Raw genomic sequence first — 20,000 nt, 5'->3', positions numbered from 1 at the left:
CTCTGGAAGCAGGGTGAGTTAGAAAAAGGCATCAGGGCAGGGAGTGCGCGAGATGTGTGGAGAGGTGACTGTGAAAACTCGAACAGACTAAAGAACTTATAAAATTTCTGAATGCCCATAGTACAAGTGAAATTCTAAGTCCACGAATTTTACGATGTGCCTTTTAAGATAAAGACTCGGTCATTGCTACCCATTGAAAGGTGGATAAGTTATACAGTTTAAAGACTAAATAAATATAATTAAGGGGAAACATAAATTTCATTTAACCAAAATTAACAAAAGAAGAACTTAAGAAATATTGAAAGATAGCCGACATCTGAGCACGATAAGTGAAGCTCCAGCATAGCTAAATATCGAGCAACTTGTCCCTACGGAAGTGCAAGCCTTCCCCATTACAGAATTTTTGGTGTCAGCTTAGGGGATTTTCCCAATTCCACAGCCGATAACGAGAAGAAACAATTAGTGCGTGCTATCTTTAAAATCTACAGACCATCTTCAAGTTGCTGGTCCGGCGAAGTTTGTAATAAGACAAGATCGAACATATCAATTTAAGTGAAAGTTGTTTCCCGTATAAAGACAGTTACAAAGTGTAACCAATAAGTGTTTCCACCGAAGATTCAGTCACTCCACACGCGAATCTCCACTCCGAAAAATTAAGACAGTTTAAAATTCAAAAGACAATTTAACCCAACGAAAAGCTCCACGATCATCGATTTCGGGAAGAAGAAAGAACATTAGTGCATCCAACACAGAAGCAGAAGACGAATTTTACGACCGAAATCAAGAAGATACGCAGTTTCACTCAGCGAGAGAGAGGAATTTCACGCAGCAGCCGACGTAGAAGAAAACGCGCTCATTCCCTTTGCAATTCGCGAGAGAGAGGAAAGAAGAGAGACTCCAGCAACACTAACACAAGAAGTTACAAGTTATCCTGATGTCTCCATCCCAGTAATGCAGCCAAGAACGACGCCCAGATTCGAAGACGGCAAAGATAAGTCCTTGGATATCCTCACATAAATACACAAACATAAGATTTCATTCATTTTACTAAAAGTTAACATGATGTGAATACTACTGTTCGACATTTTCAAAACACAAAAGACTCGTACTTTGAGAATCATTAGATACTTAAATTCTTTGGCAACAAATTTTCTTTTTACTAATCAGTACTAATCAATTACTAAGACTTTTCCAATATTTTTTTTTACTAACCTGTATTGTGTTTTATTTTATTTTAATTAAGGGAGATATTTAGATTTTTTTTATATTTTAAGTGATTTTTCAGTTTGTTTTAATTCAAGGGAAATATTTGTGATTTTTTTTATGATTTTTTAAGACCTGTTTGTCTTTAATTTCTTTTTAGATATTACTGCCATAACTTAATCTCAGTTCAGTGTGTTTGATGTTTAAGAATTTACTTGCCATTAATGAGTAAATGCACAGAAAGAGATCTGCACGTAATAAGAAAGTAAGAACTCCTGTTCATACGAGAAGCCAAACAAAACAATAGACAATGGCTACTCCTACTCCTTCACCTCCACCAAACACAACCTCCACGGTTGCTCATAAATTACATGCGAGTGACCATATTATTGTGTTTTGGGGAAGAAAGGGAGGATGAAGATTTGAAAGAAGTTTTCAGATTTGTAGAAAATAAGAAAGAATTTGATCAGCAAGAGCAAGTAGAATTGAGTAAGAAAATTGGATGTCCCATAGATGCAGTGAATATCATAGACAACGTATTAGTCTGGATGTGTGAAGAATATGACCCATTCAAGTCCTTTCAAGGCGTATCTCACAAAAGAATAGTACCTAAGAGCCTAAGAAGTAAAGTTATTGAACTGATGCATGATGATGACACGAGAGCACACCCAGGAAGAGATGAAACAGTTAGATTAATTACAGGATCTTTCCATTGGAAGGGTATTTACAAAGATGTTAGCAACTATGTGAAAAGCTGCAATACTTGTAACAGTTATAAAGGAAGAACAGATAAAGAAGTACCTCTAGGTAAGTATCCCATTCCACAAACTCCATTTGAAAGAGTAGCAATAGATCTTATAACTAACTTGCATACCACGAGTAAGGGGAATAAGAATATACTAGTGTGTATAGATGCACTTACCAGATACACAGAGCTAATACCAATAACAGGAAAGGGAGCTAAAGAATGTGCAGTCGCTCTCTTTGACAAAATCTTTTGTAGATATTCTGCCCCACAGCTTATAATATCTGCCAATGGTACCGAATTCAATAATTTACTAGTACAAGAAATTTGTGATGCATTCAAAGTAGAGAAAGTAACAATACAACCATATCATCCAGCTAGCAATGGTTTAGTAGAAAGAAATAACAGAAAGGTTCTAGATGCATTAAGGCATACAGTAGGACAGGATCCTGAATGGGATATCAATTTACTTTTAGTCCAATTGTCATTAAATGCTAGAAATTATTCCAGTACTCAAGCAACGCCCATAAAAGCTTTGATGGGATATGAACCAAGATTACCATATGCATGGCTGAATCAGCCAATACAGCCAAATTATTCTGAAGATATCATGAAGATAAGAATTAGTAATTTCAAGGTAATTCATAAACAGTTACACAAGAATCTAGAAGAAGCCCAGAAGATCATGACTGACAAACATCAAGAAGGGTTAAAGCCAGTAGATTACAAGATAGGGGATGAAGTTTACATCAAGAAGGAAGTAAGAAGTGGAATTAATTATAAGTTAGCCACTAAATTCACAGGTCCGTACAGAGTCATAGATATACAAGAGTCAAAAGTGAAAGTGACAAGAATAAAAAACCAAATACCTTCCACATATGCTGAATCATTAGAAGGTGAGGGATTTTGAATAAATAAGGACAAAATCAAGAGAACTAAAGAAGTCAAAGAATCAGAAATGACTGAAGAAACAGAAGAAGAAATTTCAGAAAGAAAAACTAGGTATAACCTACGAAATAGAAGAGTCACATTTCAGTAATTATAATAAGAACAAACCCATCAATCATCCTATTATTCCAGGTATTTGATTTCTTTATTGCTAAGTTTACCTTCATCGGTTGACTTAGGAATAAACTTTTTTATATTGTTGCAATTCTTACTTTGGTTAGTTGGTTTTGTAGCAAAATTTGGGGTTAAGAGCTCTAACTTCGAATTTACTTTTTCTTTAACTATAAAGGGGAGTATTTAGGAAACGAGGGATTGTACGTAAATTTTAAAATGTAATGTAATCATTTCAAGGAATTTAACAATATCTTAGTTTTCTAATCAAGAATGACTACTATCCTTAAGAAGGAATTTCCTAGATAATAAATAATTTCAGTAAAGAAAATTCTTTTTACCATTAATTCCGATTTTGTTGCAATAACTAACACACTTAACTTATCCACTTGTTTAAAAGATTTTAATTAATGAAAACTTACTAACTATTGTTACAGTAAATGTAGAGAAAAAACTTACGAGTACTAATCTCTTACCACTTCCTTTAATAGAGTTGCCAATCATAACTTTTGTGTTGAATAATGAACATACAAAACTTATCATACGAGAAAATTGCTAATAGTCACATCAGAGAAGTCAAGATGATTTTGCATAAACACATAACACACTTATATACACACAATTACACAAGGATATTCCTCCAGGACGTTTCAAGAAGTACGAGATCGAGAAGGTAACCGTCAAGTCTGCATCCCCCTTTGCATAGTCAACCAAGAAACACTATGACTTTCGTCGTCATCAGAAGAGAAGAAGAAAAATATTTATTCGTCAATTTCATAAATAATGGGGCGATATCCACCTAAATAGCACAGGACTGAGGACTGAGTAATAATTATGTAACTTGGATAGCAAATTATATTTTGTGTTGAAAGTACATTCGAATGTCTCATTCAATTTGATTGAAGAAATGATTGTTTTATATTCAGTTTAATGCTTTAAAGTTATCTTATAAGTTGTGTGATTTTCCTAAGAAGCATGTGTTAGGAGTCCTCGTAGATATATTAATTTTTCCTTAGTTTAGCTAGAGCTGCCTGAGTCAGCTGGGTAGCTGGCCGAGATTATAATAGAAACGAGTCTATAATTAAATAAACTAAATACTTTGATATACGCACAAGGGCATACAAAAAATCACTGATAAAGACAGAGACAGCAAAAACAGTAAAGTCGTTAACGAAAACTAAGTCATAACAGATGCCGTGTTTAACCGTTCGTCGCCAGTGACTAAAAGTGTTTACCCGTACTGCGCTGGGCAAAAAGATGAACTAATTTAGATCTTGACCTCGCCCGGTGACCTCTCGCACACCATAACGTTAACTCGATAACAACCGTTGAATGAATTGCAAAGACAATTAAACGTGAAACATTAATGGAAAAGGGAAGCCCATCTGGACGAAACTAGGGAAAATTATACCAGATTTAGGCATCGAACCCATACCCATATATACGAAGGCTCTGGAAGCAGGGTGAGTTAGAAAAGGCATCAGGGCAGGAGTGCGCGAGATGTGTGGAGAGGTGACTGTGAAAACTCGAACAGACTAAAGAACTTATAAAATTTCTGAATGCCCATAGTACAAGTGAAATTCTAAGTCCACGAATTTTACGATGTGCCTTTTAAGATAAAGACTCGGTCATTGCTACCCATTGAAAGGTGGATAAGTTATACAGTTTAAAGACTAAATAAATGTAATTAAGGGGAAACATAAATTTCATTTAACCAAAATTAACAAAAGAAGAACTTAAGAAATATTGAAAGATAGCCGACATCTGAGCACGATAAGTGAAGCTCCAGCATAGCTAAATATCGAGCAACTTGTTCCTACGGAAGTGCAAGCAAACAGTACAACAGACAGTTAATAAGAAGTGCAAGCCTTCCCCATTACATATATATATATATATATATATATATATATATATATATATATATATATATATATATATATATATATATATATATATACATACATATATATATATATATATATATATATATATATATATACAAAGCATGAGCCGGTATGGCTGTACGTCGCTGTTGGTATGCAGGTGACCGCTGACCCAGAGAGTATTCATACGACTATTCATAAAAACCATGCATGAAAAAAGCATAAAGATGTGTGAACTTGTAGAGTGACTCGGAGAGAGAGAGAGAGAGAGAGAAGTGTTAGCGTCGATCAAGCGCAAAAAGACCAAAACAAATGTTTAATAGCTCTCCCAGTTGATTTTTCGTTGCCGGTCGGTAACAAGCAAAGTCATCATTTTAGAGCACAAGGCAAAGGCGATAAAGGCGATGAGTTACCAAAACATTTCCGTCGCTGCTCAGGTGTGGGAAAGTGAATGATGAAAACGATGAATAAGGAAGACTGTGAATAATGAAAATGGTGAAATGGGCAATGAATATGAAGCAGGTGAGAGAGGGTGAATAAGGCCTTAGCCTACACACCTCGAACCATGACGTCACGGTTGACACCAGAAACAAACACCATATAAAGGAGAGAAAAGGAATAGAGTCAGACAGAGTTGCAATTACATTGAGGGTCAGAGCAGACAGTGTGCGCGGAGTGTGAAGGTGTTGCCCAAGTTGCAGTAACTGAACTTAGACTTTTTACAGCTCTCTCTAAAATTAGTTTTTTCAAGTCAAAGTTTGGACTTAGCGTATTTCATTCTTGAGTCCAGTCGACTTTACAAAGAAGCAGCAATTAACCTAGGTGGAACATTTATATTTACAAAGGGATACTAAAGAAACATCCTAAGTCGTTTTTGCATCAAGAACCCTAAGAATATTTGTTCCTAAGAAAAAAAAAAAAAAAAAAAAATATATATATATATATATATATATATATATATATATATAAATATATATATTTATTTATTTATTTATTTATAGCCACGCAAAAAAACTACGAACACCCCCTTTAAATGAACAAAAATCAGAACAATGTTATAAAAACGGAAAATAATAGGCAAAGTTTTTTGTTTTATTACCTTTTATTCAATATTTTGACATTTCTCCATTATTTTTAAGTACTATCGTGCGCAAAAGTCCGTTCCCTTAGCCATCCAGAGAGTGAATGTGAATCCGGTGACTATGAAACACCGAAGCAGCTGAGCAAGTAACTGATGGGAGACCCAAAGATGTCACACCATAAGGGCAACATCTGTTGGGTCTCCCATTAGTTACTTGTTCAATTGCTTCAGTGTTTCATAGTCATCGGATTCACTCTCTGGATGGCTAAGGGAACGGACTTTTGTGCACGATAGTACTTAGAAATAATGGAGAAATGTCAAAATGTTGAATAAAAGGTAATAGATCATAAACTTTGCCTATTATTTTCCATTTTTATAACATTGTTCTGATTTTTGTTCATTTAAAGGGAGTTTTTTGTGGAGAATTTTTTTATGGTGTAATATATATATATATATATATATATATATATATATATATATATATATATATATATATATATATATATATATATATATATATGTGTGTGTGTGTGTGTGTGTGTGTGTGTGTGCGTGTGTGTAAATATGAGGATACATAGCACTCATGTATCTTTCGGCAATGCTGTTGACAAAATATGAAACGTCATTACTACCCTAACCTATTATTTATAATATAACCACTCTAAATAGATGTCTCTTCACTTGCCTACTTTCACCTCCTTTCTGCCAATGACTTTTTTCAACCTGCCTCTTCCTTTTTCATTCTTTATATTGTCTTTAATAAAACTTCTTTCACCTTTCCTGCGCCCTCTTCTGTTCACTGATTCTGAGAGCATTTTGGAAGTGGGGACTGAATGAATCAAGTTCAATTCTTTAAAGACTCAGTGTGTACCTATTTCTCTAAAAACGCTCCAATTCAATTTTCAATTATTTCTGATGAAATTCCATACACGCATCACTTCTAACACCAACTGGGTGCTCATTTTACTTAAATCATACTTTGCAGAGTTCAGGGGTTCAAAGTACTAAATTTCCATGAAAAATAAGGGTTTGATTTCAATACCATAAATTCTTCACACTTGAGAAGCTACTAAAGTGTTATACTCTTCTCATTCCTCTCTGTACGAAATATTGCCAATGTTTGCTTCTGTGAGTCTTCATTACCCGATAGGAGTGAACCAAGACAATTAATTTAATTTCTATAGGCATTATTATGGTCACTGTTCTTCTTCCTGTCAGGCGTTCTCGTGACAATAAGCAAGCCAAGACACTCAGCATACACCCTCTAGAACCAAGTCAAATCACAAAATTCTCCGTCTGTCGTATGTTTGCCTTTCCATTACCCAGCTTAGGCATTCTTCACCTTTTGTATTTCCTAATTCACGTCATCCTCCACGTTCCAAATTTTTTTCGAACACTCCCTTCTCGGCTAAGCCTCGATTTAAAGAAAAAAAAATAAACACTTACCCTTGAGTCCTCCTCCGTCAGTAGCAACGACCTGCACGTGGTACTCGGGAGTCGTCTCTCTGTCTAAACAGCAGACGGCGGTGGTGATGAGCCCCGTCTCAGAATCCACCTTGAAGATGGCCTCCCCTGACACTTCGTGGAGGGCGTTCTTCTCGATGGAATACCTGATGACGGCGTTTGTCCCTTCGTCGACGTCGTCTGCATCCCACGCTGATACCACCGTCACGGACAGGTCTGTTGCGAAAGAGAAAAATAGTCAATGAAAGGAAGTAGAAAAAAGAAGTCATCGAGACAATAAGAGAGAGAGAGAGAGAGAGAGAGAGAGAGAGAGAGAGAGAGAGAGAGAGAGAGAGAGAGAGAGAGAATAATAATAATAATAATAATAATAATAATAATAATAATAATAATAATAATAATAATAATAATAAATTTTATTTCAGCTCAAGACCATATACATGGAATATACAAAGTTCATACATGAGATAAGATGATAAAAAATTATAATCGGCAATATCCACACAGTTGCTGAAGAAGTAGAAAAAATAGTATTCATAATAATGGTAATGACAGTAATAATATTGAGAATGGTAAAAAAAAATATTACAAATGATAACAATTGAAAAACAGATAGCAGACAATTAATTTCCAGCTATGGACCTTAGGTGGTTACAGAAGTCATGTCCAGAAGGCTAAATACGAAAACTGAAAATAACAAAACTATAATATGATGATAATGACAGTATTAATAAAAAAAGAAAATACTATTAATAACAATAAACGAAGGAATAATAATAATAATAATAATAATAATAATAATAATAATAATAATAATAATAATAATAATAACTGATTCTGCTGATGACACTTCATAATTGCAAAAATAGAGAATAAGTCATTTAGGGAACAGACGTCTCGTTATCCCATCTTTCCCACAATTTAGATCTTCTTCTTCTTGCCTCACTGCTTAGGATGCTTTGTATGAGCGAATTGCTGCTGCTTCTCAGTCGGGTGATCAGACTGGGCATTGTTCGCCTAACAATGATTTTTAAATTATCCAAGCGATTTTTATGAACATCTGCGTGGCGGAGAGGTAGCGAGGAGTGTTTGTGAGGCGTCTCAGAATGTCATTGTGAACAACAGTGATACGTCTCATGGCCTCTCGGGTATAGGTCGTCCAAAGGGAACACCCAATATGCTGTAGCAGTACGAGCGGAAGAGCAGCAGTTTCGTGTCTCGGTGACATGGAAAACCTTGCAATCATGTTGCCAGTTGCACATAGTTTACGACGCCTCTGTTCTATGTATGCCGTATCTTTTAGGTCGTCCGTGATAATGTGGCCAAAATACGGAAATTCACGCACGAATTCCAGATGATGATTTCCGAGGAAAATTTGTGATTCTGCAATATGCTTAAGCGATCTCGGGAGCAGCGACATGCACTGGGTCTTGGTTCGTTGTATAGGATATCAAATTCCTCTGTATATCTGCGGCAAGTGTCGATGAGTCGCTGGAGACCTTGCACTGACGGGGAGATCAGAACCGTATTGTCGGCGTAACAGAGGTTATTTACTGCTGTTTCGTTGATAGAGCATCCGATTGGGAGTGAGTTCAGTTTAACATTCAGGGCATCTGTGTACGTATTAAACAGGTATGGAGAGAGAATGCCCCCTTGTCGGAGCCCGTTTAGGAAGCCGAATGTGTACGACAATAATTATGTTTCCCCATTGGACAGAGAATTACTGTATGGAGAACCAGCAATATAAAATGCCAATTAAATATAGAGGTGTGCCTCTTTTGTGCAGCTTCAGGAAGAGCTTCAGGTAGTTTACTGTCAAATGCTTTTCTCACATTTACAAAACACAGGAATACAGGAGAGGCTGATGATAAGTAATAGTTCAGCAATTCTTTCAGGATGTAGATACAGGTGTCAGTTGAGTGGTTTGCTTTAAATCCGAACTGGCTGTCAGTGGTGTGTAGGAAGGGGAGAAGTCTCACAAGAAGAACCGACTCGAGTATCTTCGACGCAATTGTAGGAATTGCAATCGGGCGATAATTGCCAGGGTCAGCTGCATCCTTGAGCTTGTTTTTGATTAATGGTATTAAGCGGACTGTGAGCAGGGAGTCTGGAAGAAACTGGTGAATTATGCACGCATTAAATAGAGGAGCTATCAAAATGTAAATTATCGGGAGGCTGAATTTGAAAGCTTCTGCAGGAAGACCATCAGAGCCAGGCGATTTATTATTGGATAGGTTTTTCATGGCATCGCTGATGTTACCTGGCGTAATACGATCGGCGAAATGAAATTGAATGTTATCAGTAAGGAGGTTATCTACATCCCTTCGGAAGTCTTGATCGTTTAAGCAATTCAGGATACTGCTGAAGTGATCGCCCCACATTCTTACGATAGCCTCGTCACCGACGGCTTCTCCTACTCTCTATGAGAGAAAAGTAGAGAAAGGAGTACAGAAAGGAAGAATAAACAGAGAAGAGACTAGAAAAATGTAAAGCGACAGAGAAATAAAGAAAAATGAAATAATAAATACACAAAGAAACAAAGGGAAAGAAAAAAGAAACAATCAAGACGGAAATGAGGAAAAAGAAGGAAGAATAATGGAAAGAAAAAGAGAATTAAAAGAGACAGAGAAACCCAGAAAAAATTAAACAAACCAAATCAGAACTATAGAAGAATAAAAAGAAATGGATAAACAGAGAGAGAGAGAGAGAGAGAGAGAGAGAGAGAGAGAGAGAGAGAGAGAGAGAGAGAGAGAGAACCATCATTGAACTGTCTATAAAGTCGTTAAAAGTTATAATCCTTTTATTTGATATAGAGAGAAACATTAAATAATATCCCGACGCAAAATAGTTTAAAAAATCATTGTCGGTCCTTTTTCCATTTCATTTTAAAGTGAAAGTTTTCCTCTCCAAAACGATAAATTTCTGAAGTTTATCCCCCGAACTTTTTCAATCGATTATGAAGTTTAACAATTTGAGCTCCAGTACAACGTTTGTTTTCGAGTTCTTGCGAATTTAATGGTCGATATTTTTGCGTTTTGGTGCGTGACTTTATCCTTGAGAAGAAAGCAGCTTTTATCGAAAAATAAATCATAGAAAAGGAAGGGAAGAGGGCGGCTGCTCTGATTCAGAATAGAAGTAGAGGAATACAACGAGGGGAAAAATTAAGAAATATGGGTACTTGATGCCGTAATAAAGAAGAAGAAATCTAAAATGATAAAAACAAAGGCACGCTCTTCACGAAATGGTGGCAACGACAAGAATAGCGATAATAAAAAGTAAAAGAAATGACTCATAAACTCCGGTGGAACAGCGTGAACGCACAAATAACGACTAACACTCACGCAATCTTACAGCAGACCAACCCAAATTTTGGAACCACCAGAGTTAGCAGAATCTTTTTTTTTTTTTTTTTTTTTTTTTTTTTTTTTCGTTTTGTTCGCTGTCCCCTCCAAGGTATATTCCAACTTTATGCCTTTTCAGAAAGGGAGCTTGATTAAGAAACTGACGCCTTAGGTAGTACCAAAAGGCGAGAAATGTCTGGGCCCAGAGGCTGCCATAGAGAGAAAAATTATTCCTTGGAAACGTGCATTGAGAACCTCACATCCATAAAGTCAGGATGTTGCTGAGGGTCAAACTCAGTTTTACCCAAGCTGCATAAATGCTATACTATGACAGATGAATCTCCATTTGATCTAAGGTTGTTTTAAATTTTATCTTTAAATAAGCACTTGAATCCATACACTTTCTGACAGCCAGTATAATTACAGAAAACCATTAGGCACTTGAAATTCCCCTCAAGATCTAATTACAAGTAGTTTCTGAGTTGGTCTCGTCTTGATCTTATTCATAATTGTCAACGTGACCGTCAGCGAGGAACTGTCGTTGATGATGTCTGTTCCAGGATCTTTGTCGAGTTTAACCATTATTAATGACATACTTGGCAGCCATGAAAATTAGATTACTTCGCGTGAATATAATAAAAATAATGTTATGATATAGTCGCAACTTTCCTTAATGGCGTTTTAGAGCGAAACATTTATGAGGTTGCCATAAGGAAGAGGCTGAACTCTACCAAAAGACATTTTTGATTTGCCAGTCCCATACCGTGAATTCCCTCATGAATTACGTTATATAAGTTAAAGTTCATTTGGAAATGCTTAGTGATACCTTCAACTCCAAGCTACTTTTTTTTGCCATCTCGCTCCCGTCTGGGTGTCTGCAAATATCTGAGATCATTCTCTGCAGGACAAATTTTGGTGCCACTGGTAGTTTCCTTTCTTCAGTAATAGCATTTATGATTTGGACCACCGTCAGGATCCTTCTCTTGTTTAGGCATCTCTCATGGATTCTTATCCGTCGTCATCTTCGGGCTTGGAACGCACGATAAATATCGATATCTTTGAAGCTATTCATGATTGGCGGAAGCCCACGTTGCTCGCCACCACTAGGTTATTAGGACATCGATTGTGGATATTTACCGTCAACTTAAATAATCAGACAATAGAGGAAGCTTGTCACTTTGCCGAGCATCAGAGTCGATACTAATGGAACCCTCCCCTCCTAGCCTGCCAGTTACAATGACTGTAATTTACTTGGTATTGCCTTGACTTACGCCTCGCCATGTCAGTGCTGCTTTTGAATTACATATTTAGCTTTCCTTTTGTCGTTGAAATTTCAGCAACATCTGGTTCATTAACTACGTTCTTCTTAAAATACAAGCATTTAGTTTATTTAAACTAACTCTACTTCCAATGCCTTAACATTTTCCTTACAATTGTATACACAATTTGTCGTATTTACTTTCACTATATATTACTTGGAATTTAAACAAGGTTCTTTTTCAATGACTTCTCTGATTACAATTTAAAAGAAATTCCTTCCAAAATTAGAAATCTTGACCTTCAAAACCTCCACATTCTGTTTAGCCATCAATATCATTACTCTAGAAAAAACAAGTAAAAAATGCGCTGAAGTTTCTTGGGCACAATCGAGTTTTCTGTACAGCCGCTACAGCGTATAGTCAATGCCACCGAAAATAGATCTATCTTATGGTGGTCTCGGTATAATGGTGTATAAGCCGCGGCCCATGAATCTTTAACCACGTCCCGGTGGTGGCCTATCCTATATCGCTGCCAGAAGCACGATTATGGTTAACTTTAAATAAAATAAAAACTACTGAGGCTAGAGGGCTGCAATTTGGTATCTTTGACGATTGGAGGGTGGATGATCAACATACCAATTTGCGGCTTTAGCCTCAGTAGTTTTCAAGATCTGAGGGCGGACAGAAAAAGGGCGGACAGAAAAAAGTGCAGACAGAAAAAAAGTGCGGACAGAAAAGGGTGGATAGAAAAAGTGAGGACAGAAAAAGGGTGGACAGAAAAAGTGCGGACAGAAAAAGTGCGGACAGAAAAGGGCGGAAAAAAATGACAGGACAGAAAAAGGGACAGGATAGAAAAAAGTGAGGACAGAAAAAGGGCGGATAGAAAAAAGTGAGGACAGAAAAAGGGTGGACAGAAAAAAAGTGCGGACAGAAAAAAAGTGCGGACAGAAAAAAAGTGCGGACAGAAAAAGGGCGGATAGAAAAAAGTGAGGACAGAAAAAGGGTGGACAGAAAAAAAGTGCGGACAGAAAAAAAGTGCGGACAGAAAAAAAAATGCGGACAGAAAAAGGGCGGATAGAAAAAAGTGAGGACAGAAAAAGGGCGGATAGAAAAAAGTGAGGACAGAAAAAGGGTGGACAGAAAAAAAGTGCGGACAGAAAAAGGGCGGACAGAAAAAGGGCGGATGACAGAAAAAAAGGGCGGACAGAAAAAGTGCGGACAGAAAAAGGGCGGACAGAAAAAGTGAGGACAGAAAAAGGGCGGATAGAAAAAGTGAGGACAGAAAAAGGGTGGACAGAAAAAAAGTGCGGACAGAAAAAGTGCGGACAGAAAAAGTGCGGACAGAAAAAAAGTGCGGACAGAAAAAGGGCGGATAGAAAAAAGTGAGGACAGAAAAAGGGCGGACAGACAGACAAAGCCGGCACTATACTTTCCTTTCAGAAAACTAACAAACTGAAAGGTGTGTTAGTTTCATCAAACTGTAAATAACGATATTGCAATAAAAAAACTACTAAAATTATTTCCCACTCTTCTGACTAAACTCTCTCTCTCTCTCTCTCTCTCTCTCTCTCTCTCTCTCTCTCTCTCTCTCTCTCTCTCTCTCTCTTCTCAAACTTGTAGAGTTAAGAAATCTCATGAATTCTTAACTACAGGATGTGTCTTTTCTTTGTGTGAAGATGATAAATGGTTTAGAGTTTCAGCTACATTATTATTTCCTTTTGAAATTTATTAATGTTATCTGTGACCTTAAGAAAATGACAAACATATCTAATGCAGAAAACCAAAAATTTCCTAAAAAAACGTTTTAAAGTGCATATGAGCGTGTTTAAATACCGTGAATGTATAAAAATGTTGCCAGTTAATCTAATCTTTCCTCCAAGTAAACGAAATGGCCGCACTTTTTTTTAAATCATCACCGTCTTCATGATTCGTGGCAGTTTTTGGAATCCTTCCTATCGGTCCTCATTTGGTCTATCTTTCGAGCGCCAGTTTTTTTCTTTTCTGCCAGTTTCAGCTCAAAGTCATAAAAGATTTTGAATGTATATGTCCTCAGCAGCCTTAAATATATTTAGATTTTTACTGTTTGCTACTTAAAACAAGTGGGTCTGACCGTTTCTTAGGTATTGCTCTGCAGAACACCACATCCATCTCTTAAGCAGCATAAGGATTCTGGAAATCTCTTTCTCCTTCCTTTTTCCCCGTTCTTTCTTCGGGTTATCTGGTCTGGATTAGATAGAGAACTAAATTGGCTTTCCCATCGGCTCTGTGTTTTAAAATATAAGTGGTTTTTACTGCTTCGAAGCAGCAGTCTCCCTACTTCGACTTTTCATTCTGCTTTTCCAGCTGACGCTTGCGTAACGCTCGATATACAGGTTGCCTCTGATAGGGCGTGCCTACCAATCTGTCGTGGTTTGGTTTCCGTAGGGAGATAGCGCCGTCAGTGCACCTCACGTGGCGAACGGTAGGCTTTACTATAGTGTGTTTATAGCGTTTCTATGCCCACTTCCTGTCTTCAATCTTGCTGTCCAACCTCTTTTACTGCTGCTTCTCAGTGCAACTGTGGGGCTTCTCCAGTTCCACCTTTAGATCTTTGTACTTGATTTCCTCTATTTTCTTGAGATCTTTTTTTTTCCGCCTAAATTTCGTTACTCAAATCACTATCTTGCTCTTATCTTTCTGGGTAAGTTTAAAAGGGAAGTCCATCTCCACTGAAAGCGCCATGTTTCTTGAACTGAAGTGATATTGCAAATGGCCCCAAACTGATTGAACACACTTCACCATCATCCGTGATTACGTTATCTTTTGGAAGAACGCCGTCATGAAAGTACTGAATTGCGCTTGTGCAAGAGTAACTGCCGATAAAATATATATAGACTTTTATAACATATCCCTGTAAATCAAGTTTGACTCTTAGCCAATCCACTTCTCTGGGCCGTTGCCAATCCCAAAGAAAAGTTTTTTTATGAATTTCCGGAGTCTCACAGGCCTTTCTCGCCCAATAAAAAAAAACGGAAAAAACAGGACGATTTTGGAAAAGTTTTTCGTAATCGCGTAGGTCTTTCTCATCCGCGATGTCCTAGCAATCTCCATTACCCCTTCGGCTGAATTCAAGGACCCTCACGTCCCAGAGATTCACAAAGTTTCAATGATGACCAGAAGTATCTTTTGGTACCTGGACGCCTCAAAACCCAAATCCTTGAGAGGCATCAGGGGACTCTCGACACCGCAGGATTATAGACCCAGTGGGTGACCCTCGGTTCCTCAGAGCCCTTGACGACCAGCCTGAGCCCATAAGATATTAGCAAAGATCTATACCGCAATGTGTTTTATATTCAAGGGACTTGGGATGGCCGCCATATAGACAAATTCATAAAGGATATCACAATTATTTTTTGGGTATTTACTCTGCTGACCGACAGTGGCATAAGATATTATTATAAACTTGCAACTTCCTTTCGCTTCAAATTTCTTTACATCTGAAATTTATTTAATTTTTTTAGTGTACATCAATCTTTTTTATCACTTAGTCATTTACTCGTCAACTTATTATATTCGATAAATTATTAGTCTAGGTCGTATGCAGCATGGGGGCAATGTACATATAATCATTTGTAGAGGTAGGTTATCAAACAACATGGCCGCTCATATGAATTTTTTTAAGATTCAAGCGATTCTGAATAAAAATGTACAATCAGGTATCTAAAAATGTACATTCTTTCTCTAATCAAGAACTATTACGACCATAATCCTACATATGTACATTTTTAACTTTCTCTTCGTGTAAACGCTCTCTCTTTCATTAGTTCCTGTGGTTTCCCTTTACTATCGCCAATCAAAACAGTATCGTATGCAAGCACCAGCTGCCTCACACTTCAACATATAATAGGAGTTTGCACAACTCAACGCATCGTTAAATCGTAAAAAAAAAAAAAAAAAAAAAAAAAAAATGGGACATTTCAACAAAAACTTTAGAAAAAATGAAGTGCAACGATATATTTTTATATTTTGAAAACAGATGATGGAAAAATTGAACAGAAAGTAAAGAGGGGGCGTTATAATTACAGATATATATCGACATCGAATACAGTCAAATGAGAACAACGCAATGAGCAACGAAATCATAAACGGGTATTTCAAAACACGAGACCACGGCTAAAACAAAAACAAAAAACCTTATTACAAAAACCTCTAATTCTCCATGATGTCTGATGCAACAAAGTCAAACACTGGGATGGAAAATGTAACATAAAAAGGTTCTTTGTCTCCTACTCTCATGATCAATTCATAAAGTTTTCAAAGCGCGATTCCATTTGTAAACAATTGTACGGAGTTCAAATATTCAAGAGATGGACTAGTTATGAAGTTACAGTGTTGTGCTGTTTTATGCAAAGCATCTGTTGATTTAGGTACGTACATAAACTATGTATGCATACACACACACACACACACACACACACACACACATGTATATATATATATATATATATATATATATATATATATATATATATATATATATATATATATATATATATATATATATATATATATATATATATATATATATATATACATATCCAGAGAAATAACATACTTCTAACTATTATATCACTGATGAACATCTTGTGCACAAAATTTCCAGTATATATATATATATATATATATATATATATATATATATATATATATATATATATATATATATATATATATATATATGTATGTATATATAATTGATCAAACTCTTTAGATATACTTGTCACTACAAAGCCTTAGAGTCCAAATGCAAGCAAAATGAAGTAATTCTGATGTCCGGTAGCAGGAATCGAACCAGCATCCCGAGTAACCACTACGACGTCACGTTGCCGACCTGACCACGAGAAGGTCGGCAACATGACCTCGTTCTGATTACTCGGGATGCGGGTTCGATTCCCGCTACCGGACATCAGAATTGCTTTGTATTGCTTGTAGTTGGGTCTAGGTTTTGTAGTGACAAGCGTATCCAAAAAGTGATAGGAATTACATACGTATCTGGTACAAAGTGGCAGTAGATTGTATATATATATATATATATATATATATATATATATATTATATATATATATATATATATATATATATATATATATATATATATATATATATATATATATATAGATAGATAGATAGATAGATAGATAGATAGATAGATATATATATACTATATATATATATATATATATATATATATATATATATATATATATATATGGGTGTGCCGTGTATACACTAACCTTTGATTTTTAAAAAATAATTTGCTTTTTGTATGCTTGTATATATGAATGTATGCCTTATAGTTTGCTAATATTTGACACAGTAACTGGCTATGAAATGCGCCGGAAAGAACAAAATACAACAGAATGACTACTCGTAATTGAACACGCAATATATGAATGCATAGTAGTTTTTATGTTCTGCTAATTACCCCGAGTAATGAATGGGTATATTGTTTGTTTAATAAATGACAAATAAGTGAATGAAACCCAACCGGCCTTTTAATAGAATAACCTACTTCACCCAATTAATGAGTTGCCATTATCAGTAAAAATGGGCTGTGCATCAACAATAACGACGGTTTCATGCAACAGTTTTTCTTTCCACTAATTAAGCGTCGCAAGTTGACGAACACGAGAAGAGAATAAAGAAAACGTCAGTTTCCGTTACGAGCTTGTTTACAGGAAGTAAGTGCACTGTATTTATCTGTATTCATTTCTCCTCTTTCACAGGAAACAAAAGAAACAGGACGTAAACTTGCAAATGAAGGTTCCCCAGAAGGGAATCCCTGGAAGTGATAGGACCTAAACTGACCGAAATCTGATGTAAAGACAGAACCTAAAAATATACAACGCACACAAGCAGAGATGCAGTTAATGTGCCTAAATGAACGACAGTCAAGAAATAATTCATTAAAATTACGGCAAAGATAAGAGGCCTGTAAAGGTAGCAGGTTCAATTAAGGTCTTTCACTTTCATTACTGATCATCGTGAATACTCTTTACGCAAAGATTTGTTAAACATGTATCACCGCCATGCGATGAAGATCACACGCTCCTGGCATATAAAGGCCCCGCAACCATCTGTGGTGTCCGTACAAGGGGTGTCCGTGAAAGGGGTTTACAATCTCATCCTCCAAAAAATCTATCTTAATCTTCTATAATAGTAAAATCCGAGTGAATCTTTTTGTTTGTTTGCCCTGGATGGGGGTTGGGTAGGTAGGGGATCGGGTGGGTAGGGAGACATAACACATCCACCCTCCTCCTGAAAAACTAGTTTGTCCGCCCCGGGTGGGGGCGGAGTAGGTAGGGGATCGGGAGGGTAGGGAAGATATAACACATCCACCCTCCTCGTGAAAACCTGTTTGTCCGCCCCGGGTGGGGTGGGGGTGGGATAGGTAGGGGATCGGGAGGGTAAGGGGGACATGACCGGCAATGTCGGGTTCCAGCGCAGCGTAGCGCGCACCGTCAAGCTCGTTAATAAATAAAAACTTGTAATAGACCTTGAGAGTATGGCGTGAACAACCATGGTTCCCAATGAGACCTGAGAAGCTTAAAGAGTGAGAGAGTGACTAATGGCTCCTCACGATTTGTAAACTGTCTGCCTCTGAGTGTGTTAAGAAAATATCACGACAACAGATGATGCATTTGGATGAATATGGCTGGATGAATTCGATGAGTAACTACATGGACGTTGATGAGAAATCATCTTACCTATTAAAATACATCAGGAATTTTCCGGCCTTCATTATAATTAAAGTCATCAGGACCAGTAATACCATCACAAACGGTAGTGGTAGCAAGGGTTAATTCTGTTATTTGTATATACTGCCAAAGCAACAACAGCAGTAATGGTATCATTGGTTAGAAAAGGCACTATTGCTCTCTCCGAACAACAGGATGAAACAGCGGGAAAAAAGTTACTCTCGGGTGCTGCAGAAGGTTGAGAGCTGGTAGGGTTCATTGTGAAAGAATCCTTCCGCCTTCTCTGAGTTCATTAACGCTCGGCCAATTTTTCCCCATTGGGGGCCAGTGACATCTTCGATTCCACCAGCCAATAAACATTTAGCATGCTGTCGAGATGCCACCAATGGGTGCTTATTGCACAAGACTTCGCCGACGAGCAAAACGTTCTACCGAAGTTTTAGATGGCTTTTAGTGATATTTATTCTTCACCACTTTTTCTCAAAAACTGGGGCTAAAGCACTGTATCGACATCCAAAGTCAGCTTTACTGGAGCCTGTCTGTCTGTCTGTCTGTCAGTAATTCCCAGGTGGAGATAAGGGCAATGCATCGAAATTTTATAAGAGTAGTATACTGCAGCTGTTAGCGTAGTTATGGCGAACACTTTTATTATTATTATTATTATTATTATTATTATTATTATTATTATTCGTGTAGCTCCATTTTTTCCCCTGGGAGTAGTGAATCCGGATGTTACTAGTTTTCACTTGAGACCCACCCAGTCCATTGACACAGAAAGTTGAACCTTGGTTCCCCCAACCCCCCGGCCCTGGCAAGTGTCACGACTAATAGATTGCCCAATACCATTACCATTAGAAAACAAGTTAATCTTCCTAGATAGTAAACCAACCGCCTAAAGATAAAGGAGTGGTGGTAGAAATAAAGGATCCTTTAAATGAAATATCCCTCATTTGCAAATGAATGAAATATGCCACATACAAACGAAGAAAACTGTAGCGGCACCATTCTATCATAATATTGTGAAAGACAAAACCTTCTAAATCTAAACGATTTTATAATCCAATCTGTTCTTATCCTGGTAACAACTCTCTTTATTTTCTTTAAAATAAAAAGGGTCATACAAATCTTTCTAAAATTATTACACCTTAGATCTATTGAACGATCATCTGAACACCGGTAATACAAAACAAACGCTCAAGTGACATCCTTCTACCTGAAATTACAAGTATTT

At 36.9% G+C, this 20,000-nt stretch overlaps 1 protein-coding gene across 3 annotated transcripts in view; it reads right to left on the bottom strand.

Moving 5' to 3' along the window:
• Positions 1-20,000, bottom strand: part of LOC136834430 (putative neural-cadherin 2) — a 582,131-nt gene that overhangs the window by 84,836 nt on the left and 477,295 nt on the right. For all 3 annotated transcript variants that reach the window (XM_067097028.1, XM_067097030.1, XM_067097029.1), the window contains exon 8: positions 7,418-7,651. In XM_067097028.1, coding sequence (XP_066953129.1) covers positions 7,418-7,651 — 234 coding nt within the window. The remainder of the gene's footprint in view (positions 1-7,417; positions 7,652-20,000) is intronic.

The sequence above is a fragment of the Macrobrachium rosenbergii genome, chromosome 53 (genome assembly GCF_040412425.1).
Source record: "Macrobrachium rosenbergii isolate ZJJX-2024 chromosome 53, ASM4041242v1, whole genome shotgun sequence".
NCBI classification, from domain to species: Eukaryota; Metazoa; Arthropoda; class Malacostraca; order Decapoda; family Palaemonidae; genus Macrobrachium; species Macrobrachium rosenbergii.
This window is presented reverse-complemented; position numbering and strand designations above follow the sequence as displayed.